General features: G+C 40.9%; 1 protein-coding gene and 1 long non-coding RNA gene across 2 annotated transcripts; one reads left to right on the top strand and one right to left on the bottom strand.

Moving 5' to 3' along the window:
- The first annotated feature begins 4,662 nt into the window (after window positions 1-4,662).
- Window positions 4,663-14,016, top strand: LOC124881326 (coxsackievirus and adenovirus receptor homolog). The gene is made up of 3 exons (XM_047386897.1): window positions 4,663-5,135; window positions 11,008-11,358; window positions 13,145-14,016. The coding sequence occupies exons 1-3, from the start codon at window positions 5,063-5,065 to the stop codon at window positions 13,339-13,341; spliced, it is 621 nt and encodes a 206-aa protein (XP_047242853.1). The 5' UTR covers window positions 4,663-5,062; the 3' UTR covers window positions 13,342-14,016.
- Window positions 14,017-15,504: 1,488 nt separating this feature from the next.
- On the bottom strand, window positions 15,505-25,028 carry LOC124881337. The gene is made up of 3 exons (XR_007041623.1): window positions 24,953-25,028; window positions 24,472-24,528; window positions 15,505-15,531 (listed from the first exon to the last, which is right to left on the bottom strand). It is a non-coding gene; the product is annotated as an uncharacterized LOC124881337 (long non-coding RNA).
- Between the last annotated feature and the right edge of the window lie 2,865 nt (window positions 25,029-27,893).

Raw genomic sequence — 27,893 nt, 5'->3', positions numbered from 1 at the left:
GGGCGGCGGGGCCGTATGAGTATTTCCCACAAAATATAATCTGTTTACCGTCCGTGGGTTTTCGCTCATACAGAGTATTTTTTTTATTCGTTTTTATATTAAATGTTTTTACTTGTGATAAAAGGAGGGACTGTTGGATGGGTGGGAGGACTTGTTATCACTCATGTAAAAACTTCGTGCTGTAGTGCAGCTGCACGTCGCTCTGTATCATGCTGTGGTCTGCAGTCCTCCCTGTGTGTGTGATCATCGTTATCTATTTGTACACACACACACACACCAGAGGCTGAATCACATTCTGTGAGAACTAGCCTCTTCTCAGCCTCACACACACACCCTGTCTGAACTGTCTGTTGTACTGTGTTTGGACCACAGCATATAAATAAAGAGATAAGGTGTCAAAACGTTTTAGTCTGCACTGCAAAGTGAGCTACCCTTGCTGCCAGTAAAACTGACTCTGTATCGTTCTTACCTCTGAGTTGACTGAATAATACCTAACACTTATCTTACCTTTATCTTTTCTGTCTGCATGGAAGCAACTGTGTCTTTAATGTCAGTTCAAACAGCTGTGTGGTGCCAGAATAACAGACATGTTATAATACATACATTACATGTTGTGAGTACAGGAGCAACATGTGAAAAATAATGCAAAACTTGAAAAACTTTCTGATGTATTCTGACTGTCCAACCACAGGAAATGTGTCTTGTTACAGAACGATGTCTGAGACACAACGTCAAGAAACAGCTTGCATGTCAGGGATCATTTTCCAAACAGCGTGTCTCCTTCCTCCAGCACAACAAGAAGTGTCCACAAAACGCAACATATCAGTCAAATTCATGTAGCTAAGCTACGTTATGCTACAAAACTTTCTACACCAAAGTCGCCTGGTAATGACGTCCAGGGGGAAGTTTCTGGTCATTCATTGTGTGAGCGTCAATGATAAATGGTTCAGGTAGAAGCCAGGTTGCGTTACACAAAGTGTTAATATAGTGAAACGGTGCATAGCTGGTGGTGGTAGCAACACTACGACAGCAGCTGTTAGTCTGCAATACTTTCCTGAATGCTCAGAACCGTGAGGCCGGTTGATGAACACTCCATCGTACTGTCAAGGACAATGGCCTCTGTGACAGTGCTTCATGGACTTACTTTGCACACTCACATGCTCATAGAAACATATGCAACCCTGACATACAGCCTTCACCATATCTCTGCAATATGTTGTCTCGTATACGTGTTGCTTATTTGTGCTGAGGTTTTTTATTAATATCTCTAACTGTATCCTGCTAAGAATAAAGTGTGAAATATGATTTTTTTCCCTCCTCTTAACTAATGTGGTCTTTCTTCTTGCCCTCTTTTTACCAAAATGTGGCTTTATAGATTTTTAGATTTATTACAACTATTTCATACCAGTGAAAGCCAAACATTATTAGTATTTGAAAGTTTGGACTAAAACTGTTTTATACCAGTGACCCAGCTTCTCTACTTTGACTTCAGTGAGTCCCATGACTGTTACTATTTGAATGATGGGACCACAGCTGCCTCATACCAGCGACCTCAAGGATTAATATTATAATTTTTCTTCTAGCACAGGATGAATTCCTTACCACAGAGGACTTAATGAACCAATTACCTCTATTAGAAAGATTGGATTAGAACCAGCTCTTCCCAGTAAACCTCCAAGGATTATTAGTGTCATTTGATTTGTTTTTCTGTGTTTGATTTTCTGTATCATTGCAATGTGTTTCCTCATGTGCAGCGCTTTGAGTGCTTTGTTGCTGAAAAGCGATATATAAATAAACTGGAAGTGACTTATTGTTGATAATTAAAAATCCCAAATCAAAAAATTTTTTAATAATAATATTAATTAATATTTAATCCTGCATCTCTGATGGTGACGAGTCCGCGTACAGGTGGGAGGTGGACCATCTGTTGGACTGGTGCAGCCAGAACAACCTTGAGCTCAACGCTCTAAAGACAGTAGAGATGGTTGTGAACTTCAGGCAGAACCCAGCCCCACCTGCCCCCATCATCCTCTGTGACTCCACAATTGACACTGTGGAATCTTTCCGCTTCCTGGGAACCATCATCTCCCAGGATCTCAAGTGGGAGCTAAACATCAGCTCCCTCATCAAGAAAGCCCAGCAGAGGATGTTCTTCCTGCGGCAGCTGAAGAAATTCAACCTGCCAAAGACTATGATGGTGCACTTCTACACAGCCATCATTGAGTCCATCCTCACCTCCTCCATCACCATCTGGTACGCCGCTGCTACAGCCAAGGATAAGGGCAGGCTGCAGCGTGTCATTCGGTCTGCTGAGAAGGTGATTGGCTGCAGTCTACTGTCACTCCAGGAACTGTACACCTCCAGGACCCTGAAGCGGGCCGGGAAGATTCTGGCTGATCCCTCCCACCCCGGTCACAGACTCTTTGAGACTCTCCCCTCTGGCAGGAGGCTGCGGTCCATCCGGACCAAAACCTCACGCCACAAGCCGGAAACCACCCTGACACACCCCCCCCCCCCCCCCCTTTATTTTTTTTTACATTAACGCTCAGCTTGGACTCCTGCTTTACTTTCACTGCCATACTTGCACAATGATCATCTGCACTGTTGTATTGCTCTTGCATCTTATACTGCTCTATATTTACTCTCACTCACTTAAAACTGTGCACATATATTTATATTATATTGTAGATATGTTTATACTGTTTAATTTGTATTGTATTGCACCGACTACGCCAAAACAAATTCCTTGTATGTCCAAAAACGTACTTGGCAATAAAGCTTTTCTGATTCTGATAACAACCCAAAATTATTATTATTAAAATAAGATGAAATTACAAGTGCATACTTTATAGTTAAATAAATGTTTCTCTAAAGATTTCAATATAAAGTTGAAAAAAATGACACACCAGGTAGTGTGTCCAGATCCTGAATCATCTCTCATGTTGCTGCTGCTGCTCAGCATCTTCGGTTGTTTCATTCAAAGCCGTATTTACTGTAACCCTGGATTTATTGTATCTGCTCCGGTCCGGTTTTCTGCGTAGCCCGGTGGAGCTCCAAGAACCATACGCAGATCACTCAATAAAAGCCAGTAATAAATTCAGCAGCAAGTCCAAAACTGCTCATTCTGTAGAAGTTAAACTGCTTCATTTTTGGTTTTATACATCCAGATATTTTCATGTTTTTTTCTACAATGGGTGAGTTCACTGAGTGTAGAGAAGCTGTATTTGTTGCTTAATTTGGTGCATTTGATTTTTAATTGCTCCATTTATGAAACCTTAGTTAACCCAGTAACTGATCTAATTGATCTAATGTTAACAAATGCTAATATTTACATGTGTACATATAAATATGTGTGTATTTATTAATATAGTGAGATCTAGTCTGTCTTTAATGAATTATTTTGAAAATCCGGTTGTTGTGCTGGTTTTGTTGCTGGGTGCTGTGATATGATTCATGCAGATTGACTCCAGCAAAAATAAACTCTGGTTGAATAAGATGGCCGTCTGCACGCTGCAGCACTGGTGCTCTTCCATCTGATGAAAGCTGACTTTCTTCTTCTGACTCTGCTACGTCTCTCTGATAATGTCTAAAATATATCTAGATAAATATCTGATTCTTTGCTGCTGTTTGTGTTGCTGTTATTATAGCTGCAGTCAGTTTACCTGCAGGGGTTCCCTTCTGACGTCATAAAAAAGCTCAACAAAATCACAGAGGAGTCGTTTGGAAATGCCTCTTTAATGAAATATATGACCACCAAACAGCTTGCATGTCAGGGATCATTTTCCAAACAGCGTGTCTCCTTCCTCCAGCACAACAAGAAGTGTCCACAAAACGCAACATATTAGCCAAATTCATGTAGCTAAGCTACGTTATGCTACAAAACTTTCTACACATCGGTGTATGTTTGGTCTGGTGATATGCTAATATACCTCAACACAATACATTAATACGTTTATGTTCATTTTTTTAAGTATCAATAACTTAGAAACTTAACATAACTAGTCATTTTATTTTAGTTTTTCACTCTTCGACCTCACTGCTTCGACTTCGCTACGTAAAACGTTTGAAACATAAGTACAATAGATTTCCTTTCTTCACTTACATTTTAAACCTGTACATGCAAGACACATTTGTACATGTAGGCTTCATAATAAAAACTGACAACATTAAAAATATCATTTCGAAAATTAACGCAATTATCACTCATCGCGTTACCTTCATTCTGCACTTCTCTGTAGAGCTTCATGCAGGTTATTTCTGGTCATCTCTGAATAAATACCTCCATAAAAAAACTGAGGACATAAAGCCAACCAATCACTGTGTTTGTGAGCACGGAACGCCTACAGGTTGAGAAACGCCCACAAAGAACCCCTTCTCCGATAACCAGGAAACGGGGGCGTGGAAGGGACAAACTACCTGCCACTCGTGTTTTGCTTTTTTGTGGGAAGCTGGGAGATAAACAAGACGTTTCACTCGGAATAAAAGCCAAACCCAAATAAACAATTTCACGTTCAAAAATAAGCCTAAAAAACCACAACCTGCGACTCAGAAGATTTATAAACGACTTTAGAGAAAAACAAGTCCAAAGTGGCTGATACTAAGCGGACCTGGCAACACAGATTAGACTTCATGAGTTCAGCTTCATTTCTGTACAAGTCACGTGATTTCCATGAAGAGCAGACTGACACATGCGCAGTGTCGTCTGCAGATATTTGGACGTTGGCCGTCTTCAAGTTCTTATTGAAGGCCTTTAAAGGAGTTAGATGTTGGACCCGGTACCAGTTTGTTGGTTGGTTCCGATGTTGGTCACCGTGTTGAGTTAGAAACTGATGGTAGATTAGTTTTTAACGGCCGTAGGTCCATGTTGTCTCTCAGCTCCTCCGTCTTCCGGGACGCAGCGAGTCCTCGATTCAACCCTGAGTTTCTCTCGACTAGAAATATTTATTCAGCCTAAACTAGAGTCCGAGTTTCCATCTAACCTCACGGAGATCTAACAGAGTTTCTTACTAAAGTTAAACTGTTTTTCGGAGGATTAAAACTCTCTGAGGAGTTCAATGAGGAAATGGCTCCTTTTCTAACTGCGTCCTCTACATGGACTCTGCTGGTTTTCTGCTCCTTCATGGCTGTTTCTGCTGGTAAGTTTTTATCTTTGATAACAAGATGGAAAAATGAGTTTTCATGTGAGATTATTTACTGTAAACCTGGTTTTAAAGTAACTCAGAGTTTCTTTAGGCTCATCTCAACAAACCGTCTGTCTCTATGTAACCTGCTGCATGTAGAGATTAAACTATGAGATCTGTCATATTTAACCTCTGATTCTGGATAATACTGGTTTAACTGGAGGATTTAGGAATTAAGAAATTCAGTTTTTTTTGTATGGAGGATGAAAAGTGCCAAGTTACAATAAACAATAATTTTAATGTAATCTTGATTCATTTATACATTAAATGTTGTTTACTTTTAATTTGGCAGCAAGTATTTTGTTGGTCATGAACATTTCCAGACTCTTGAGTATCCGAGGTACCGCCCCCTGTTGGCGGTCAGACGCCTCGGAGTTCCTCCGGTACTTGGACCCATGAAGCGATCAGACTCTATCTAAAGACTCTTTAAATGAACAAATCTCAACCAGTTTCTAACTTTTAGCTCCTTTAATCTAAATTAAGGCAGAGGAATAATTACAGAGATCAGCTCTGAGGCTCCCGTCTCAGACCGTCTGTTAGAGGATGAAGAGCCTCGATAAAAGGTTACATATAGTTTTATATCTGGTTCTCTAATGTAATGGATGTTCCCTCCATCAGTGATTATCAGTAGACTATGTGTCACCATTGCTGACTTTCTTCTTCTGACTCTGCTGCGTCTCTCTGATGATGACTAAAATATATCTAGATAAATATCTGATTCTTCGCTGCTGTTTGTGTTGCTGTTATTGTAGCTGCAGTTTTGCCTTTTTAATGAAATTTATGACCATATATGACAACCGTTCATTTCAGTGGCATGAATTTACTTTTTAAAATATTTCATTAATGTTTCCTTAAATGTAACTTGAATTATCTATTAGGTAATAATTGTTTTGGTTTCAACTGATTACTAATAGATGATGAGCAGATTTATTGATATACAGTTGATTTAATTCCTTCAATCATTTCTTAAGTTGCTCTGAATCCATAAATAGTAAAGGTTTAATTCTTTATTTTACATTTAATTTTTCACCAACCTGCATCTGGCCAGAGTTGCTTTACAACTAAAATAACTACTAAACATTATTAACACACTTAGTTTTCTATTATTATATTGAAACAAACTCATTTCAGATATCTACAGAACAGGAATATCTGTAGCTTAAACATCTCAAAACAACTTTTTGTGACAAATTAATAGTATTAAAAACGATACATTTGTATATTGACTACTGCAATTACTGCAGCTGGTGGTGCGATGCCGTGCTGCACACAACCCCACCCCTTTAACAATCCTGGGGAAATATTAAGTCCTACCTCAGAGCAGGACCTGTTACCCGTTAAAGTAAAGCCCCAGGAAAGTGAAATTAACCAGGTAAATTTGTAAGGAAACGCGCCCTGGCCTATCAAAAGTCTCATTTCAGTGTGAATCCAGTGTTTTATAAATTGTAGAAACCAATTAAATATAGTTTTATTTATATAGCGTCAATTCACAACACATGTTGTCTCAAGGCTCTTCACAAAGGGTTTGGAATGGTATAGGGTTGTTGAGAAGGTTAGAATAAACTACTGAGTGTTAGAGTTTGGCCATTTTAGAACGGGCCACATGTAGGGAACCTAAGTAAAATAATAAACTGATAAAGTTTGTCCATCTAGACCCCACTGATGGTCATTGTTATACTAAAAACCACAATGATTGGGATACCTCCCTCTGTCAGACTGATTATAACCATTAGAAAAGAGAAGGGGTCATACAGGTAGCAGAAATGGAGGGTGTGTTTGGACCTCAACCATAACTGAGCCGGTTTAGGCTAAACCTGACTCCCCCTTACTCCATCCAACAGGGAGGGAGGAAGGCGGAGGTAAAAATAATTGGAGAGAGTTGTTTCCTGTTGCATTGTGTGAAATGTTTAAAATGGGCTCAGTCAATTCAATTAAATCATAGATTTCAATTCAGGTTCATACATTCCAGTTAATAACTAACCATTGAACAGTGCAGTCAGATTCAGTTATTTATTAAAATTGGATAAAAAGTTTTTCTGTCTAAGGAAACCCAGCAGATTGCATCCAGTCAGTGACTTGCAGCAGTCACTCCTCCTGGATGAGCATGTAGAGACAGTGGACAGTCACTGGTGTTGACTTTGCAGCAATCCCTCATACTGAGCATGCATGTAGCGACAGTGGAGAGGAAAAACTCCCTTTTAACAGGAAGAAACCTCCAGCAGAACCAGAACCAGGCTCAGTGTGAGCGGCCATCTGCCACGACTGACTGGGGGTTTGAGAGAACAGAGCAGAGACACAAAGAGAACAAAGAAGCACTGATCCAGGAGTACTTTCTATGGGAAGGAAAAGTAAATGTCAATGGATGTAGCTCCTTTAGTCGTTTCACCTAGATAGAAAGAACAGATAAACTCTGAGCCAGTTTTCAAGGTTAGAGTCTGAAAGAGAGAACATAGAGTTAGTCACAGTAGAAGCTCAGTCAGTAGCCATGTCTAGGAGAGAGAAAGGGTTAAACACTGAAAGACAGGGCAAAGTGTATCCTCAGTAGAAGGTGAGCATTAAGTTGTTGCCAGCAGAAGCTAGGACAATGTCCCTCTCCATGAAGGTGTCACAGGTAGACACAGAGTCAGGCCAGGTGTAGCTTCTAGGAAGAGAAAAGAGAGAACAATGTTAAAAGCTGAAATAACAGCAAATAATGCAAAATTGGAGAGTAGTATGAGAATGTAGCAAAGAGGGTGAAAGTGGTCATTATGTCCTCCAGCAGCCTAAGCCTATAGCAGCATAACTACAGAGATAGCTCAGGATAAACTAAGCCACTCTAACTATAAGCTTTATCAAAAAGGAAAGTTTTAAGCCTAACCTTAAAAGTAGACAGGGTGTCTGCCTCACGGACTAAAACTGGAAGCTGGTTCCACAGGAGAGGAGCCTGATAACTAAAGGATCTGCCTCCCATTCTACTTCTAGAGACTCTAGGAACCACCAGTAAACCTGCAGTCTGAGAACAAAGTGCTCTGTTAGGAACATATGAAATATTTTTTTCCCAATCATAAATAATTGATGAAAAGGGACTTTCTAAAAGATTTGAAGAGGAGAGCATCACTTGTATTTGTAAATGTTATGACATAAAGAAAATATTGGTAGACGACTTACTGCCCTGTTATTTTCATACACATGTAAGGAAACAGTACTGTACAAAAAATAAAAATAAACTGTAACAACATAAAAAATAAGATAAATAAGGTTCATTTGAAAAAAGTAACTTAATGTTTACTGACAGTAATATAGATTATGTTGGTTTGAGTGACTGTGGAGACACAATTGTGTTAATAAATATAATAGAAATATCTTTTATTGTCCCACCGTGGAAAATTCATGATGATACGACAGTCATCATTGTCAGTCATCAAGGACATTATGATCCTAAGTGCTTCAGTAGAAGCCAACAGAACTGCCCTTGTTTCTCTGAGACTCTGCCTCCATCATCAGAATATACCGACTCTATCATTAGATCAAGAAAAGACATTTGACCGTGTTGAACACGGCTTCCTCTGGAAAACAATGGAGGGGTTTGGGTTCGGCGCCGGTCTTATTGCCTAGATCCAGGTGATGTACAGCAGCACTGAGGGTGTGCTAAAGATAAACGGTGGTGTGTGTGCTCCTTTTAGGGTGTGTAGAGGTATTCAGCAAGGCTGTTCGCCGTCAGGGATGCTCTACACCCTCTCCCTGGAACCCTTGCTTCAAAAGATACGTTCGAGTTTTCACGGTTTGGTTTTACCTGGTTTTAATAGCAGTGATTTTATCTGTCTATGCTGATGATGTTTTTACATAAAATCAGCATGATGTGGACAATCTGATGGAGATCACAGAGAGATGATCTCCATATGTTGTCTGCTGCGAGGGTGAACTGGGGAAAGAGCGAAGCTCTAGCAGTTGGCGAGTGGCACGAAGGGCTCCCAGTTCTCCCCGCAGGTCGCGTATGGAACAGGAATGGTTTTAAATATCTCGGTCTGTTTCTAGATGATGAAAACACTGAAAAGAAGAACTGGGAAAATGTTGAACAAAAAGTTGAACACAAGTTGAACACAAGTTGGCTAAATGGAGATGGTTGAACTCCAAATGTCCTCTAGGGGTATTGGTTTTAAACAACCTTGTTGCATCACAACTGTGGCATAAACGTTCTTGTTTGGACCTACCGCCGGGCTTGCTGGTAAAGCTCAAACAAAAATTGATTTCTTTTGGAACGAGTTACATTGGGTCCTGCAGTCGGTGATGTTTTTACCCAGAGAAGAAGTGGGCCAGGGCCTTGTCCACCTGACCAGCAGAACAGCTGCTTTTCACGTGATCTTTGTTCAGAAATACCTGGCTGGACCTCCTGAGTTAGTGTGGAGGGACGTGGTCAGCTGCATTTTCAGGTGTGTGAGCAACCTGGGACTGGATGCTGCTCTGTTTTTAACTGACTTCAGTCTTTTTAAAGTTAAAAATGTTACCTGGATTTTACCAAGGAGTATTTAGATCGTGTTGCCTGTTTACATTAATTGATCCAAAAACGTGCAACTCTCTCCACTGGCTTTTAAAGGAGCCTTTACTCTGTGGGTCGAGACTCAATCTGTGTTGCAGCGAAGGACCAGGAGTGTTGGAGGTGCTACAAAATCCAGGACAACCACATTGAAGCAGCTGGTGGAGACAGCTGGACCGGTTTGATCTAACATCCAAGCCGTGGACTCATTGATGGGGGTGCGGTCTGCTAGGACCTGGTGAGACAGAAGCTATCAGCCAGGGAGAAACATCTCATCATTACGTACTGTGAGGGACAGAACCTTCCTGACCACATGGACCCGTTTCCCGACATGTGCCTTGCTTTTAGAGAGCACAGCAGATTTCTGTTATCAGGCCCGGAGCCACAGAGACTGACTCTGCTCCAAATGGATCAGAACACGCTTCACAAGTGCTGAATGAAAGCGTTAAATAAGAGAACACCAAAGCAAACAAGTCAGAAACTCAAATCTTACATTTTTTAATCGGTGAGGCAAAGATGGCCATCTTCATGTCTAACAGAGAAAGAGTGAAGGAGGGACCTCAGCTGGATGTTGTTGCTCTGTAGAAGTTCAACATTAAGGCCCGGATCAGGCTGGAGTTCTGCTTCCACAGAGCGACAGCGAACACGGGGGATTTTATGCAGCTGTGGACCCATAATGACATTTTATGGGTTTTGTTAAAAATCAAACAATTCTTCTCGCTTCGAACTTCATCTTTCATTTATGGCTGCTCTGCTCTCCGATGCTCTCCATGATGACAACCAGTAGCACACGTAATTTCCTCATTTAAGATCAGGCCTATGAGAAGAAAATAGTGAATCCTAAACGTCTCCTTGGTTAAAACCAACACATATGAGATTCTCATGGTGGGATAACCTTCAATAAATATACCATGGTTCTACCGGACCGTGATATTAACACTAACAATGTTTAACATGATCTGAAAACTTTAACTTCAATCATCTGTTCTTGGTTTTCACTGTAGATTAAATCTGATGTTGATCAGCTGATAATTATCTGAAACTTTATATCAGAGAAGAACCAATCAATCAATCAGCCAGAGATGAAGCTGAGAGGTTTTACTCTTCTCTGGTCTGGGAGAGGTCAAAGGTCAGGTGAGGCCTGGGGGCCATAAAAGGTCAAGATCTGGTTTCAACTATAAATAGACAATAATTATAATGTTTTAATCAACTAGAGTCTGTTTCTAAAGCAGCATTAGACAGTAAATTATTAATCTTCTTATTCTGAATGTGGAGCTTTAACATCTCTGCTCTGTGATGTTTCCTCTCCTGCAGATCAGAGAATCATCAGAGCTGAACCTGGAGAAGAAGTCATTCTGCCTTGTAGACCAGCTGAGAAGAAAGATGTTGTAGTTGTAGAGTGGATCAGAACTGATCTGAAGTCAGATCAATATGTTCTTTTATACAGAGACGAGCAGTTTGATCCAGATGCTCAGTCTCCATCTTTTAAGAACCGGGTGGATCTGAAGGACGTGAAGAATGGAGACGTGTCTTTGGTTCTGAAGAACGTGACGACTGATGATACAGGAAGATATGAGTGTCGAGTCGTTCAGAGAGGAAATAATCGCAGGAAGAGATCCAATCTGAAGACTAACCTCATCAGCACCATTGATCTGATAGTTCAAGGTGAGTCTGTTTGTTTCTGGATCAGAACTTCCAGCAGCTTCCTGGTTCTTGACATGAGAGAAACATCTCAGATCAGATGTTTGTGTTTTCTAAGCTCTGTTTCTCCAGGTCTGCAGCTTCTGTCTGCATTAGATGGACAGACACAAACACTTCAATGATTCATGGTCTTCATGTCCAACAGAACTGAGATCTGATGGTTCATTTTCACCTAAATCTACTTTCTAAACACATCAGGCTCAAAGAAACTCTGAAATCATCTCATCTGAATTTAAAAATACTATTTATTACAATAAAAACCACAAAAATGATCAATTATCTGTTTTAGAATCAGAAAAAGTCAACAATGGTTGCAGATATGAAGATGAAGGTAACGTTGAAATGAAGTAAAACTAGAAGCAAATATTTCCTGTAAAACTGTAAATCTGTTGGTGTTTTTACCTCATCAGCTGCAGCTCTAGAAAATCAATCAATCAAACATCAACTAGAACCAAATGAAGTGAAGGAAGATGATTGAATCAATATGATCTGATTCTACTGATGGAAACATCTAAAGACATGTCAGACCTGTCCATCTCATCCATCCAACTTTTACACCTGGAGAAATATTTATGTTTATTATCAGGCTAAAAATCATCATATCTCCACCTGTTAATGTTAGAAACTAGGAGAGGGTTAGAAATCTGCACTTTCCAGCTTTGAAACCGGACCGGGACGTCCCAGAACCTTCTGACCCACCAGGCTGTTGGTTCCACTGTTGGCTCTGAAAGTTGGGCTGTTTATGTGGATGACGTCCCCTGAAGAATAAAATGAGACCAAAACAGCATTCATCTCAGATTGTTTCATAGAGGTCATGGCAGGGGTCCCAAACTGTAGCTCAGGGGCCATTTGTGGCCCTAGGATGGATTTTGTGGCCCCTGGACCACATTTCAGGAATGGATCCAGTCTAGTTGGCCAGTCCAGGCAGCTGGTGCTGAGATGCTTTTCAAAGAACCTTTTAGAGTTAAATTTGACTGATTCCAGAAAGATGCAGACAAGTTGAAATCTTCTTAAAATGGAGAATGTTCCAGTCGGTCCAACTCAGTCCATGTTTATTGTTTCCTTTCAATAAGAACCACAAACGGACCTTTACTTTCACTCTGTAGCAGACCTGGACACAGCGTTATTGAACTTGGTTGAATAAAGTTTTTCAAGTGATCCACATCCTCCCTGCTGTTGAGAAAATACACAAAAAGACGAAGATGACAGAAAACAATCAAACTGAAATATTTGGGATGTTTTCTCCTGTTTTTCTTCTCAAAGATTCGACTCAGAACTCAGATGATTCATTGATCCATTTTCTACAGAAATCAGATGATTTTGTTTCATTAATAAAAATATTAAAATGTAAGGTATTCAGTTTATTATTATATTCTCATTCTAGAGCTTTGTATGGCAAACCATTAAAGATTTAAATGAGATTTCTAACATAAAGATATTTAGTCAGTTTAATAAGGTGATAGAGCTGCTCTATGACCTGATGCTGTATAGAACATTTATGACTTTGACCTTCAGGGGAGCAGCTACCATCTGACAAGGAGTTTAGCTGCAGACTTCATGGCTGCTTCACTGATCTGAGCTCCCTGCTGTCTGGGATCCAGTAGACATGAACTTATTCTACCAGATCCCTGCAGTGTTGATGAGAGTCTGTAGAAAGCATCTGGTCTGAGAGCAGAGATGATGTGGGACAGCAGTTCCTCTATCTTCATCTACCTGACAGAAAATACTCACATCTGGTTCTTCTCTGCAGGAAACAAGGATGGAGGAAACGAGGATGGAGGGAACCAGACTGGACTGATAGTTGGTCTCTCTGTTGTTGGTGTGGTTGTTGTTGTTGTTGTTGGTGCTGTTCTGATGCTCCGTAGAAAGCAGATCCGTTCATCACTGAAATCTAACCCACCTCCAGCAGAAGAAGCTGAAGATGAGAATATGGTGACAGGTCCATAAAAGTATGATAATCTAAGTCAACCTGTGAGAAGGTTTCAACTCACCAACATGAAGATAAAACTGATTTCTGCCTGATTGTTTCTTCCTGATCCAGTCAGAGGTTCCTGATGATATTAACACAATCTAAAACATGCTCAGATTCAACCAGATGCATTTTAGGAAGCTTCTGACACTGGAAGCATTTATTTTAAACATGTTCATATTTGATTTTGTACCTTTTTAAAATCATCAGGTCATAGAGCTCAGAGTTTATAACCTGAAGCTTAAACTTGACGTTCTCGGTGCCTTTTAAAGCTTTTTTAGAACAATTCAAATAAGTTAGAATGATCTTTTTTCTTACAGTGAACCCTTCATCCTTATATCCTCATTGTTCTGCTTCTTCTCTGCTTTATAATACAATATTTGCTTTGATAGAGACTCTTTTCAACATGTGTTGTAAATATCATGAGGTTACGGTCTAAAGCTGCCCCCTTGTGGCTGTTTTAAGCTATTACTTTGCCTTTGTCCAATGTATGAATTTATTGTATGTCTGTTTATTTCACAGTAAATATTGCTTATTGCTGCATACTAATAATAAATATGTTTATTTGTATTTGAAATGCAGAGCAACCACAATGCAACATATTCATCTGTACCTGCTGTTACGTGTGGAGTTAATAAAGAGGCTTAAACAAATCCTGAAGGTATCTGCAGTCTTTCTGAATGAAGGTTTAACTCAGACTTTCTACATCCATCAAATCATATAGAGCTGAACTTCAGCCCTGTGATTTTCATAAGTTCTGCTCCTCAGACACACTTCACTGCTCAAACTCTGCTCCTTTATGGTCTTCTGCTGCAGGTTCTCACATTTAGGTGGAACCATCGCTTTCCTCTCTCTGATCACATAGTCTTCACTTGACATCTACGTTTTACAATATTAATAATCATGAGGACTTTGAGTTGTTCATGTCCTGTGTTCTTAAGACCACAAAATGTTCTTTAAGTAGTACTCTCATTGTTTATTTAATGGTTCAGAAAAGACGTCCTCCCTCCCAGGGAAACATCTGGCTCTACCTGCTGCCAGCATCAGCTGGTCCAGCTACCAGTTATCCCATCACACCAGGAGGCGCAGCAGCAACTCATCAGGTGAGGAGGAACCAGCCTCCATGGTGGAAGGAAGGCAGACTGACTGGAACGTAGGATGTTTCTTCAGACAGCCGCCCAGTGCAGCTCTGGTAATGAGCTCCTGTGACGGAGAGAGACTGATATGACCAGCGGCACTTTGAAAATATGATTAAAAATAATGAGGAAGTTGGAATAATAGGTTGCTACATAAAACATTTTAGGAAATATGTTTTAAAAGTTTGGAAACTGATATATTACAGGAAATATATTGATTAAAAGCTAATAAAACAAATTCTCAGCATTTCAGCCTTAATATGGACAGAAACTCAATTTGAATTGTTCAGACTGAAAATGTATTCATGTCATTTTAAATGCATGGGTTTAAAAATGAACTTCAATAAATTGAAACTGAATTTGTTTCAAAATGTATTTTGTTGTATTGAAAATTCAGTTTAATTACTTTAACTTTCAGGTCTATAATTCAATTTAGTTCCAAAATTCAGTTTTTTGTGTCACACATCCGAGTCCTTGAGGAAAGCCACAGATTAATCAAACACAGATTCATTGATTTACGTTTCACATCAGAATAAACTTCCTTTACTGCATTTTGAGTTGGAGCAGTGCAGCAACATGAGCTTGGTGGATGTCGTTAGTGTTAGAAATAATGGAACAGCTCTGTTTCCATCACTCTGGTATTCTACCATTTTATTCTGCAGTTGTTTCTTAATGAGTTTTTCTGTTCTCCATAAAAGTCATATTTTCTGTCTCATTTTTGTTCAAACCTGCAGGGCCACATGTTAAAAGAAAAAAAAAGAAAAGCTCAGTGAGAAACTATAAAACAATGAATTTACTGACAGCAATGCAGAAAGTCACCATGAAATACATTCAAGTAACATTTAACTACTTGAAAATGGTCAAAATGAACAAATATGTTCTGTAAAAGTATGAATCAGAGACATGTAGATAATACAAATCTTTAGATGGAAGCTGATGTTTGGATCTGGAGAACGAGCTGAGAGCAGGTTGGTGGACATCATCTGGACGACCTCAATGAAGAATAGACAACATCTGGTTCTGGTGAGATTTCTGAAAAATAAGCAGTTTAAATAAAATTATTCCTAAACAAAATACTATTTATACAGCAACACAAAAGCTGCATCAGTATCTGAACCCTCTGTAGTTTCATGTTCAGACTCTGCTCCACTAATTACATCCTCCAGTCTGCTGCAGCTTCATCGGCTCCCAGTGTCTTCATCTAAATCTAGACTTAGAGGACCATATTCTTCTACTGTTACAACTGTTATAAGCAATAAAATTACCACAGGGTTACAGATGCAACTGTTTTAATGGAGTTTAATGTGAGATTGCTGCAGGATTTTAGATTGTTGTGGCTCTCTGGGTTGATACTGAGGTTCTCTCCAGTCCTACAGGCTCTTCTGTGCTGTTTATGTAGTTATACTTTCTATATTGTATCTGCATGTTTTTCTTCCTCATTGCATCTGTGTGTTTTTATTTCTGCTGATTTTTATGTATCTAATAGTTTTGATGAGTTGGCTTTTATATTTGTGGTTTTACATGTTTACACACTTTATTGTATTATGTTTCTGTTAATAAATGTTTGTAAAATTGGGGAAACATCTGGTCTCAGTCATGATTCTTGGAATAATTTTGTTTTATGTTGCTGTAATTATCAGTTATTAACGGAGGTGGTTCTACATTGAATTAGTCCCTGGGCGAGACCCCTCTCAGAAGGAGTGTTTCTGGGGTTAACAACATCTCTTGTTTAGTTTAGTTGGAAAATGAAGTGAGGAGCAGCTCTTTAGTACATCCTGTGTGCAGTGTGCATGGCTGCGGCATCTTCTCACACCAAACAGGGTGCCTGCAGCTGCCAGGCACCCTGTTCCCCACACAGTGATATGATAGATAATGGCAAACTACCTTTGCAGCACAGATTATTTTTAATTCCCTTTTTTGTAAGTGCTCGAGCCACCCTCTATGTGTCATAGCAAAAATGTGCCCCAGTTCGCCCGTGCCAGAAATCGTCACTGATTTACTAGGTATAAGGATAGGTGGTGGTACCGGTTTGGCATTTCTGCCTTACCCACCTTGCACGGTTCCACTATGCAGGCTGCCGAGGGCCACCCTTCAGTGTGTTTTGCTCCATTATCCCCAGAACATTTCAAGGTAGAGGAGCAACAGTAGGGACATCTCCCTACCGTGGTCTGCAGCCTGCCTAGGATACCTATTTTTCCCCCGCTCTGTCCTTCCTTTGGAGCCAGAGCCAGAAGCTTTTGCTTAGCCTCCTCAGCAAGGTCGCGGAGAGCTAAGGAAAATGATCTCATCAGAGCAGAGACTGAGATGACAAACTTGCTGCTGTGAATAGCGACAACAAAGGTTCATAAACTGTAACTGTCCAGAAAAGCAGCAACAGAACAGAACAGAAGGAAAAAATCAAAAATTGGATCATTCATAATGATGCAGCGCAACAACTCCTGCCTGTTTCAAGCACCGCAGAAAAGAAGATCTGTTTGCTTTTACTCTTGTTCCACTGGGGGCAGTAGCAGCCAGCCAGTAGCACACAAACTTTCCTCATTTAAATAGGGCGATCTGCTCCTGTTTTGCGCCTGTTATCATTTGAACACGAAACATTCAAAGATCACAAGCAACATGCCCACTTAATGCATGTGCAAGTTTTTTGGAATCTTTGAAGATCAGGACCACTGTACATGCTCTCTTTCATGCTCTAGACTTGAAAACTCGCTCAGAGTTCATCAGCTTATCTGTGCTTCTCTCCTAGATGAAGCAGCTGTTTTACTTTTCCTTCCCATAGAAATGACTCCTGGATCAGTGCTTCTTTGTTCTCTTTGTGTCTCTGCTCTGTTCTCTCAAACCTCCAGTCGGTTGTGGCAGATGGCCGCTCACACTGAGCCTGGTTCTGGTTCTGCTGGAGGTTTCTTCCTGTTAAAAGGGAGTTTTTCCTCTCCACTGTCACTACATGCATGCTCAGTATGAGGGATTGCTGCAAAGTCAACACCAGTGACTGTCCACTGTCTCTACATGCTCATCCAGGAGGAGTGAATGCTGCAAGTCACTGACTGGATGCAATCTGCTGGGTTTCCTTAGACAGAAAAACTTTTTATCCAATTTGAATAAATAACTGAATCTGACTGAACTGTTCAATGGTTACGATTAATAGGAATGTATGAACCTGACTTTGTGAAGAGCCTTGAGACGACATGTGTTGTGAATTGGAGCTATATAAATAAATTGAATTGAATTGAATTGAATTGAATTGGAGATATGTGGATCATCCTGTCCAACACCACGCTCAGTGACCAAGGAACATACCACTGTCTGATCGTCATGGATACTGAGACGAAACACAGTATCCGCCTGGAGGTTCGACCACCAGGTGAGTTTGTGGAGTTCAGTTTGTTGGTTTTAATCCAGGATTGGGAACATTTGAGCACGACTAGCAAAGATCTTTACCTGCTATAGGAAGCCTATATGAGGCCGGGCCCACAGTACCATAGATATTCATCCATGTTAGCTGCTGCCTTCCTGCAACCAGGTTGAAATGTCATAAACACGTTTTTTAAAATGGAGATACATTAAAAACTGAGGTGCATCCAAGTAAGATAAATACCTGGAGATCATCACCTTCTGTGTTTTAAACCAAAGCAACAGTTAAGTTGATCTCAATGTTTTAATTTTTCTAATTAAACCTAAAAAAATAGCAAAAGAAGTAAAAGATTAAGAGGAAGGAGAAAAACTTTAAAAAGATGATAAAACTCTTTCAGAGCATTTCTACACCTGGGCTCAGGATCATCTTTGATTTCTGATGTCCCCACCTACAGGCCAGGATAGGTATTACAGCATTTAAATAAATATCCTGAGTTGTTTAGCTGGGGCCAATTTATCCTGCTGCTGCTGTATTATTTCACTAAAATACAGATGTAACATAAATACTGTCACAAAGTTTCAAGAATAGAGCTCTAAGAATACAGAAATATGAAGAAAAATCTATTTCAGGCCTTTTACCCACAGAATAGATTAATTTAAGGATCAGAGGAGTTTATTTGTCACATAAACTTTATCAAAAATCTCTTCCTGGACCGTTAACTGGGATTAAAAAATGAAAGATAAAAGAATTCAGGATATGCTGAAAGTAAACATAAAATAAAATTGAATATAAATGTATTCTAGAAATTTCTACAAAACCACATTAGGTAAGGATGCTCCATAAAGAAGTTTTATTACAGCTTTCTTGTGCTGGTAATACTAAATCACTCAGCACTATTGTATGTTTGTAATATTTAGGTAATATTCAGAATGATAGTAAAAAGCTGAACTTTGTGGACATTCAGAAAAAGATGCATTCTTGTTATTTTCACTTCTGTCTCTTAACAATAGTTTTCCTGAGATCCTTCTTTCTCAGGTTATTTACCGTTTAAACAGCCTCGTCTGTCTCATGTTTTCTCTCTCCAGGTTCAACCGTCGGCCAGAGAGAAGACGACCTTGGACTGACAGTAGGCCCGCCAGTGGGCCTGTTGTTGGTTCTTATAGCTGCTGTAGTTGGAATAGTCTTGGTTCGTAAAGGAAAGGACAGAAGCCCACTTTGAATAATTACCACCATTAATTTAATCCTCCATATTCCTCTTAAATATTACGCCTGAGGATAAAAGCTGTTTTTTCTTTCTGTGGCTAATGGAGACCTTTTTAAATATTCTAACATAACAGCGTTGTCTCTTAATTCTATTTTAAGCTTTAGTGACATTTGTCTTTAAAGCTCAAACATCTGAGCAACAGCGGCTGGAAGCAGCAGCTTCTTTCTCCCTCTGCTTCTCTGCATCAGATGCTGGAGATGTTTGAGCTGCAGCTTAAAGAAAAAGAATCAAAGTGAACATTTGTTCCTGGACTATAGGACCAGGAAACATCTAAAAGCTGCAGGACTTCATCCTGGGAGGACTAGAGTTTAAGACCGCTGTGCTAAAGGACATCATCAGACGCGCTAACATGTCCTGCAGCCCCAGCACTTCTCTGTGGCATTGATGCAGGGTTTCTGAGATGATAAATCTCATCATCTGTGCAGCCCTACTTCAGTTCTCAACTCAAATAAAACACTTTCCACTAAAAAACATGAGAGGTGGAGACTTTGAGCCCAACCGTTGCTACTTTAGGATCCAAACATGAAGTTGATAAAACATAGATTCAGATTGAGAAACCAGATTCTGTATGAAAGCACTCAACTTAAAAACAGATCAAATACATAGATTAGAAGTAAAATATGTCCACTACCCATGGTTAACCATTTATGACTTTATCTATTATAGCTTTGATGTTAAAGTAAAAATCATTCTATAAATTTGATCCAATAACCTCCATCTCCTTCCTTCATGAGCCGCTGTGGGGTTCTAGCTGAAATACATGAAGAATTCATCCCTATAAACACACAATATGCATTAAGTTTAATTATTTTAAAGTCCTGAATGTTAATTACATGTTTATAACCACCAGGTCTCTCCATTAATTACCTGCACAGTTTATTCTGGGCTTATAGTCGATGCTAATTGATCTCTGAGTATTAATTCAGTGGCACATGGTGCAGCTTTGGTTTGTAGTGAAATAAAATCATTTAGAAACAGCTGCTCGTCTTGTTTATTCATTTATTATCAGGAAATGACTCAGAAATATCAGCTCTCACATGAACTGAAGTGGAAAAACAATAAATTCACTTTATTCTAGAATTTTAAAGACAGCTTTACATCATGTTCTTTGTGCCAGGTTGATTTTCGGACCTCCTAATCCTCCTGATCCTGGTAAACCGGGTCAGTACCATCTTCTCTGAGGTTTCTTTCACATTCAGATCTTGACAGCATGGATTTATCTCACCGTAGATCCAGAAACTGAAGATCTTCTGCTTCATCAACATCAGTATCTGACGTTAATATGACTGTATGGCTGCTTCTCAGCTCATGTTCCTGTTCTTCATCCTGACCCGGTTTGTTCAGAAATAAATGTTTCATTAAACAGACTGAATGTTGGGTTCTGTTGTTGGGATTTGGGTCATCACCAGGAAATCCTTCCCAACCGGTGAACTGGTACCAGTATGTTGTGAAGGAACAGGAAATGATGAAGGTAAAGATAAAACCCAGTAAGACAGAGAAGATGTCAGGCCTGACACTTGATTTCTATGATTTTATTCCAGCACTGAAACATTTGCAGCCTTAAACAGAACCACAGATGCTGAGAAAGTGGATTTTCTGTTTACTCTGAATTCATAAAGTCCCGCAGTGATCAATGAACTGTCTAAAAATCCGTTATTTTAATTTGTTCTTTCAGTTTGTGTTGAAACAGATGTTAGAAACCTGATTAACTTGAAACTTTGTGGTGATAACTGTGGAAATCTTTGCTGGCAGAACGAATATCGTGCAGATTTGTCCTCATCTTCAGCTCCACTCTGAGCTAAAACAGGTGATGTCAGGTATCTGCGACCCGGCTGGGAAACAGCTGCAGGTTTTACGCTCCATGAACTCCTCCTGCTGAACCGGTTTCTGCAGCTGAAGCCTGTCTGATCACCTCTAACAACCAGCAGCTGGTTCCCCTTATTGCCAGATGTTTTGGGTCCCACCACCAGATCAGTGAGTTCTGGTGTTCCAACCTCCATGGCTGCAGGTGTGGAGAACCTTGACTGACCTGCAGTCCTGACCTCAACCTTCTTTGGGATGAATTAGACGGAGGCTGCAGTTCTGATTTTCGCCTCTTAAACCTCGAGGAAGATATGTACAGAATAGTTCGAGTTGCTATGGCAACGGTGGCTCCATCCACAAACTGGACCTTTATAGATTAAGAAATGGACGTCATCAAAGTTCCTGTAAAGTAGACGGATGAATCCTTTTGGCCATATAGTGAAGGTTCATGTTTAATCTCTGATATTCATAATTAAGGTAACGATGTGTTAAAGTGGTCGAGGTTTATAGAGCAGCTTTAGTTAATAATCTGTATTTTAGACGTTTAATAACGGATGTGTTTTTATTTCCTGGAGGGAAAACATCTTTAGTTTTAAACACAACTTATATTTTATAATGTAGCTAAATATGATCTCAGTGAAAGGTTAAAGTTCAGCGTTTACGATGACCAGAGGTGCTGAGCAGCCTTCATGTTCTGCTCTTCAGTGGTGAGAAGATCTGACTGTTGATCCAGTTGAACTCCAGTTTTCTGATCTGGAACCAGTCCAAACAGACCTGAACCGGCCTCCTGGTTCGAGCTCAGTCCGGACCCGGTATAAGGTTCTAACAGAGTTAAACACGGTTCTGCCGGTAGTTCTGGGAGAAAGGAAACTGAAACATGTCTGAGCAGGTCTGGATGTTCATGCAGGATGGAGGACAATGTGTTCTTCGGTTGTTCCTCCTCTTCCTCCTCCTCTTCTGTCAGATTCTAACTGGAGGTGGTTTCAGGCCACAGTGAAGGAAGAGTTTCACTCTTTAATAAACAGTAAGACTTGTTGACTCACTTTCATTTCATCTTATTCTCTAAAGTAAAGGAATCAGCACCAAGGAATGAAACCTCGCTCAGTTTCTCTGCTGCAGAACCGACAGGAGAGATGTGAGGAAGAACTGCTGTAATACTGAGAATACAGGAGTTCTGCACGGTTCTGAGACCAGCTGGCAGAGCAGATGTTTCAACAGATGTGTCTGCAGAGCTTTCAGTGACTGAGAACAAAGAGCAGCTGAAGAAACCGGTTCTGTTGGTGAAAAACAATCATCTCTGTAGGGCTTCAAAATACTGCTTAGAAACTAGTTTCAGAATAAACTGGATCCAGATTATTTCAATCTGAGCCTCCGGGTTTTTCATTGGACCCAGATTCTGACATTTTTACACCCGGTCAGAGTTGATGAACTGAACAGAACCAGAGGGTTTATAATCTGGTCACTAATGTTCTGAAAGGATCGTAGAACTCCTGAAGCAATCGGGTTTTAATCATTAACAGACAGAACCTCAACTACCTCTTTAATCAGTTATAACCAGCATACTGAGACTGGGCTTTACTCGGCAGAACTGGACTCATTTGGGTCTTCTATGCTGAACCCGACTAAAGTGGGTCTTTACTGTGCCAGAACCGGACCAAAGAGAGTGCTACTCTGCAGGAACTGGACCAAAGAGAGTGTTACTCTGCAGGAACCGGACCAAAGAGAGAGTTACTCTGCAGGAACCGGACCAAAGAGAGAGTTACTCTGCAGGAACCGGACCAAAGAGAGCAGTTACTCTGCAGGAACCGGAACAAAGAGAGAGTTACTCTGCAGGAACCGGACCAAAAAGAGAGTTACTCTGCAGGAACCGGACCAAAGAGAGAGTTACTCTGCAGGAACCGGACCAAAGAGAGAGTTACTCTGCAGGAACCGGACCAAAGAGAGAGTTACTCTGCAGGAACCGGACCAAAGAGAGAGTTACTCTGCAGGAACCGGACCAAAGAGTGTTACTCTGCAGGAACCGGACCAAAGAGAGAGTTACTCTGCAGGAACCGGACCAAAGAGAGCGGTTACTCTGCAGGAACCGGACCAAAGAGAGTGTTACTCTGCAGGAACCGGACCAAAGAGAGTGTTACTCTGCAGGAACCGGACCAAAGAGAGCGGTTACTCTGCAGGAACTGGACCAAAGAGAGCAGTTACTCTGCAGGAACCGGACCAAAGAGTGTTACTCTGCAGGAACCGGACCAAAGATAGCGTTTACTCTGCAGGAACCGGACCAAAGAGTGTTACTCTGCAGGAACCGGACCAAAGATAGCGGTTCCTCTGCAGGAACTGGACCAAAGAGAGCGGTTACTCTGCAGGAACTGGACCAAAGAGAGTGTTACTCTGCAGGAACCGGACCAAAGAGAGTGTTACTCTTCCAGAACCAGACTGAGTTTGTTCAGAGCCGATATTTAGTGTCTGGGTGTCAGGAGGTTCCACTGGGCTTCATCAGACAGAAGCAGAATCTGTTCTTGCATGAATGGTACCAGGGACACGGTTCTCCTTCAGCAGGCCCACACACACCCAGTCCCCTGCCTCCATGTATCTAACGGATCAGAACCATTATGAAACGATATTACCTGATATTCACTGAGTTACATCGGTGCTTTACAGCCTCTGTAATCCGTGCAGATTAAATCAGCCCAGGTGGTTCTGATACCAAGACGGCACCAGATGTTTGTTTTGACAGAGTAAAGTTTTCTAAATCTGAAACTGTGTTTTATGAAGAACATCTGTTCAGTGCAGAATAATCCAGCTGAGGTCTGACGTGTCTGAACATTTCAGATTAGGAGCAGAACCAGAGAAAAACACTAAATAAAAGACCCCAAACATTCGTCATCTGGTCCGTTTCATCCCTTCATGTTGGAGATACGGGTCGATAAAAACAACACAGCTTTAAATACAGTTTTTACCCAAAGGCCTTTGCTGCAGTGAATGACTGGAGTTTGACTTTAGAGGGAGTCGTGCAACCAGTAAACCCAGTCAGAATGTGTGAACGCCCCAGTATGTCTATTTCAAATAGATTCTGGTTTAGATGGAAATTATCTGTATTTTCTAGCTTTCTAGCATATTCTGGGATGGTCCAGTTATCTCCTCTCATTCGTGTTTGTGGCTGTAGGAGGTAACCATGGCAACGCGGAGGAGAGTCAAACATGCTTGAAGAGAAACATGGAGCACAGGAAGACCTCAGCTGTGGTTTGAAGCCAGAACCTTACTAATGTGAAGCATCAGAACCAACCACTGCTCCACCTACGGTACCGTAAACTGTGACTGGAGAGGTTTACTCAGAGCAGCGCCCCCTGCTGCTGTTTTCATGCAATGACATGTTCCTCCATCAGTTTTAAAGAGATTAATTTATTACATTTACTAACCTGATGACTTCATTGGTTTGTTTTCATGTTCTTACTCTCTTACATACGTTTCATGACACATAAATTCAGGTTGGAGTTTTAGATGTTAAAATATAAAACAGTGACTTTATATATTCCTTATTTTATTAAAGTTAACAACTTACCTTCATTCAATAAGCAGTGAGGAATCAGTGATGGAGGAATCTGGAGAACTCTGGTTCCTGAGGACAAAACACACTTTATTGAACAGTCGCCTCAGCTAATTAGCTCCAAACAAATCAGACATTACATGACGATCACAGAGAACATGGATTCAGATCATATCCTGAGAAATGGCTTCACTCCCTTCTTGAAGCCTTCATGCTAAGGAGCTTCATCAGATCATGTCTCATGTTGTCATATTTTAGAGCCAAATCAACCTCAATCTCTCCTGAGAACGTTTCACCTGCATTTATCTCAGTCTAGGTGGGATCAGACGACCCAGGAGAAACATCAGGACAGGTCCAGAAGAACCAGCAGACTGTGCAGTTCAAACACTTCCTTAACTTCATGTATTTGACTGTTTCCACTCAGACTTTTAATGAATTACAGACAAACCAACAAGATGTTTCATTTAGTTGCTGATTCTCAGAGGAAGAGTCTTACCTCCACTCAGAGACTTCTTTCTTCAATCAGCTCAGCTTCATGTCTTTAGTCTTTATTTTAACTGCATAAATGTAGAAAACAACCTTTATTAGACACTTTACAAGCTCTACTCAGCTAAAACACTCAAACTGGGACAGTTACTGGTTTCTGATACGGATGAAGTGGCGACCCACCCAGGGTGTCCTTCTGTCTATGGGCGGCACAGTAACTCAGTAAGAAAAGTCACCTGTCAGCTGCATCCTGGGCAGCTTTTCACTTCTCACTGCATGTCCAGACATGTTGTGGTCAGTGTCGGTACTGGAAGGAACTATGTTCATGTATCATGGCTGGATAATGATGCTGAAGACGTTTCTTAGCTTTAAACTGAGGATGTTTCACTGGTTTTCAGGGATTCTGGACTGAATTTGATTGTTTGTTATGCTGACCTCACAATGTGTGTCAGGAACATCATGAGTTCAGCCTGAGCAGTTAGAACCAAATGACTAATCTGCATTCATTGGATGAACACTAAAAGCAAATGTCCACTAGGTGGCAGTAAAGATCTATCATGAAACCATTGATTCAACATAAAACTAAAACAAATAAAAATAAATTGTTGTTTTCTGTCAAATCTGTAAATCTTCAGCTCTTTAGTCCCAGATTAAAATGTTGCACCTCAGTTCTTTACTTGAACAGTTTTGGATTCAAACTGGACATTGGAAAGGTCAAAGGGTACAGAAACTCCACTTTAAATTATTCTCTGTATTGGAGCCTCCATCTCTCAAAAAAAGGTTCCGACAGCAGAACCACCCAGCACCGAGGAAGAGGAACCGCACAATCACCCAAACCTGCTGGGCAGGCATTAGCAATCCATAATGGACCGGAATCAGAAAGACCAAGGAGGCGGAGGACACCACCCACCAACTCCAGGGAGGTGAAGGGAGTGAGACCCTCACCTGGACTCAGCTCAGTCCCTGGACCCTAAAGCCCGCCCAGAACCTCTCCATGAACTATAGGCAGCCAGGCAAGAACCCACCACGCTTCGGCATGGTCCGAGTCCCCACACAAACACAAACCCACCAGCACCCCAACCCCAGACAACCCACCAGAACCCTCAAAGTTGTCCCAGCACCAACAGTCACTGCAACTTAGCAGCAAATGTGAGAACATGTGGAGCTCCACTGAAACGTCCATCTCTGCAACATCTGTTGACACCAGAAGATGTCAGTCTCCATGCAAGGAAATCAAACATTTTTAGATGATCCTGGATGGAGGCATGAATCTACATCAGTTAAGATCAGCCAAGTTGATGCAAAACCTCCACCTGTAGTTTTGGATTGAAAAATGTGCAAAGCTGCTTGTCTGTAGAGAAAAGCTTCCTGTTGCTTTCTGTCTTTTGCACTTTTATCTCATCTCACAGATTTTCTCATTTTCATCAGTTCTTGTTTTTGAATCTTAAACTCTACATCATCTCTACAGCTGCTCAACTGGCCCCCAGTTGTCATACCAGCGCCCCCACCAGCCCAGCACCAACTGAGGACAGGGAACTCCCAGAGATCCCAGCTGATGGAAACGGACACATTTTTTAATTGAGTTGGATTTTTACTGAAAATTTAAAATCTTCTTAAATGTTACTTCCAACATACAGTGTGTGTATTTTATTAATCACGTTGTTTTTCTTTAACTCTATGAGGGAGTGTGTCATGATGGCCTTAAGCTCTCTGGTTCGAACCCCACAGACGGCAACTCTGAGTCCCTGAGCAAGACCTTTGACCCCAGAATGCTCCCTGGGTGCTGCCAGCTGCCCGCTGCTCTCTAAGGGATGAGTTAAATGCAGAGGACACATTTCTTTGGATTTTACAAGTTGCAATGACACATAAAGAATAAAGACCATAACTCTGACTCCTGTCATTGCATGGAAACAACAGCAGGGGGCGCTGCTCTCCATAGATCTCATCAGTCACAGTACAGCGAGGTGGAGCACTTCTGTTGCCTCCTAATAGGAAGGTCCTGTCTTCAGACCCCCTCTGGACTCTTTCTGAGTGGAGGTTTCATGTTTCTCTTCATGCATGTTTGATGTCTCTCCATGTTTTTCAGAAACATGTTTAAGTTGAACTGAAACAGATATTTGGTACCTTCTGCAGTGACCTGTTGTCTCTAGATGTTAAACATCCTTATTCAGACTGTTGCTGGTTCACAGAGAACCTGTGAGGAACCAGTCTGTAGACCAGATGTTTCAATGTCTGAAAAAGCAGGAGAAGGAGATCCTCAGGTTATTATTTTTGCCTCCAGCTGTTCTATGAAAGCCTCAGAGGTTCTTTAGAGAACATTAGAGAACAACCAGCATCATGAAGACCAAGGAACACAGCAGACAGGTCAGAGGAAAAGTTCTGGTTCAGTTTAAGCTAAGCTTTGAACATCTGTCAGAGCTTTATTCAATCCATCATCTGAACATGGAGAGAGGATGGACCACCTGCAGATCCACCAAGGTGGTCCAACCTGAGCTCCAGTTGTAATCTGGTGTTCCCACTTTGACCTGTTTTCAACAGTAAATATCTTTCCTCTTACTTACCAGGTAACACTGTCTGACCTCAGGATCATCTGGACCATAAGGAGAATTCAGCTTCCTATCCAGGTCTGTCCTCATTTCCATCTCTGGATCATTTTGGTTCTGGTTCTCCTGTAGTTCATGACTGCTCTGCAGACCAGATATAACTGCAGTGATGGTTCTGGTCACCTGTGTAACTGAGGCCTTTTCTTGGTCTGCTCCTATATGTCTGTGATCTCCAGCAGCACCTTATTGTGAAACCACCTCTACCTCCTCTGTTCTGTAAGGAGTCCTGCAGATTATAAACTGGCAGCAACAGTCATTCAGTCTCAACTGGAAGCTAACGAGCTTCAATCAATGGGATCAGCTGTCAATGCAGATCTATAACTGTGTAAAATCAACCAATCAACAGCG

This window comes from Girardinichthys multiradiatus, chromosome 14 (assembly GCF_021462225.1).
Source record: "Girardinichthys multiradiatus isolate DD_20200921_A chromosome 14, DD_fGirMul_XY1, whole genome shotgun sequence".
Lineage (NCBI taxonomy): Eukaryota > Metazoa > Chordata > Actinopteri > Cyprinodontiformes > Goodeidae > Girardinichthys > Girardinichthys multiradiatus.
The sequence above is the reverse complement of the archived record's forward strand: the minus strand, read 5'-3'. Positions and strand labels throughout refer to the sequence as shown.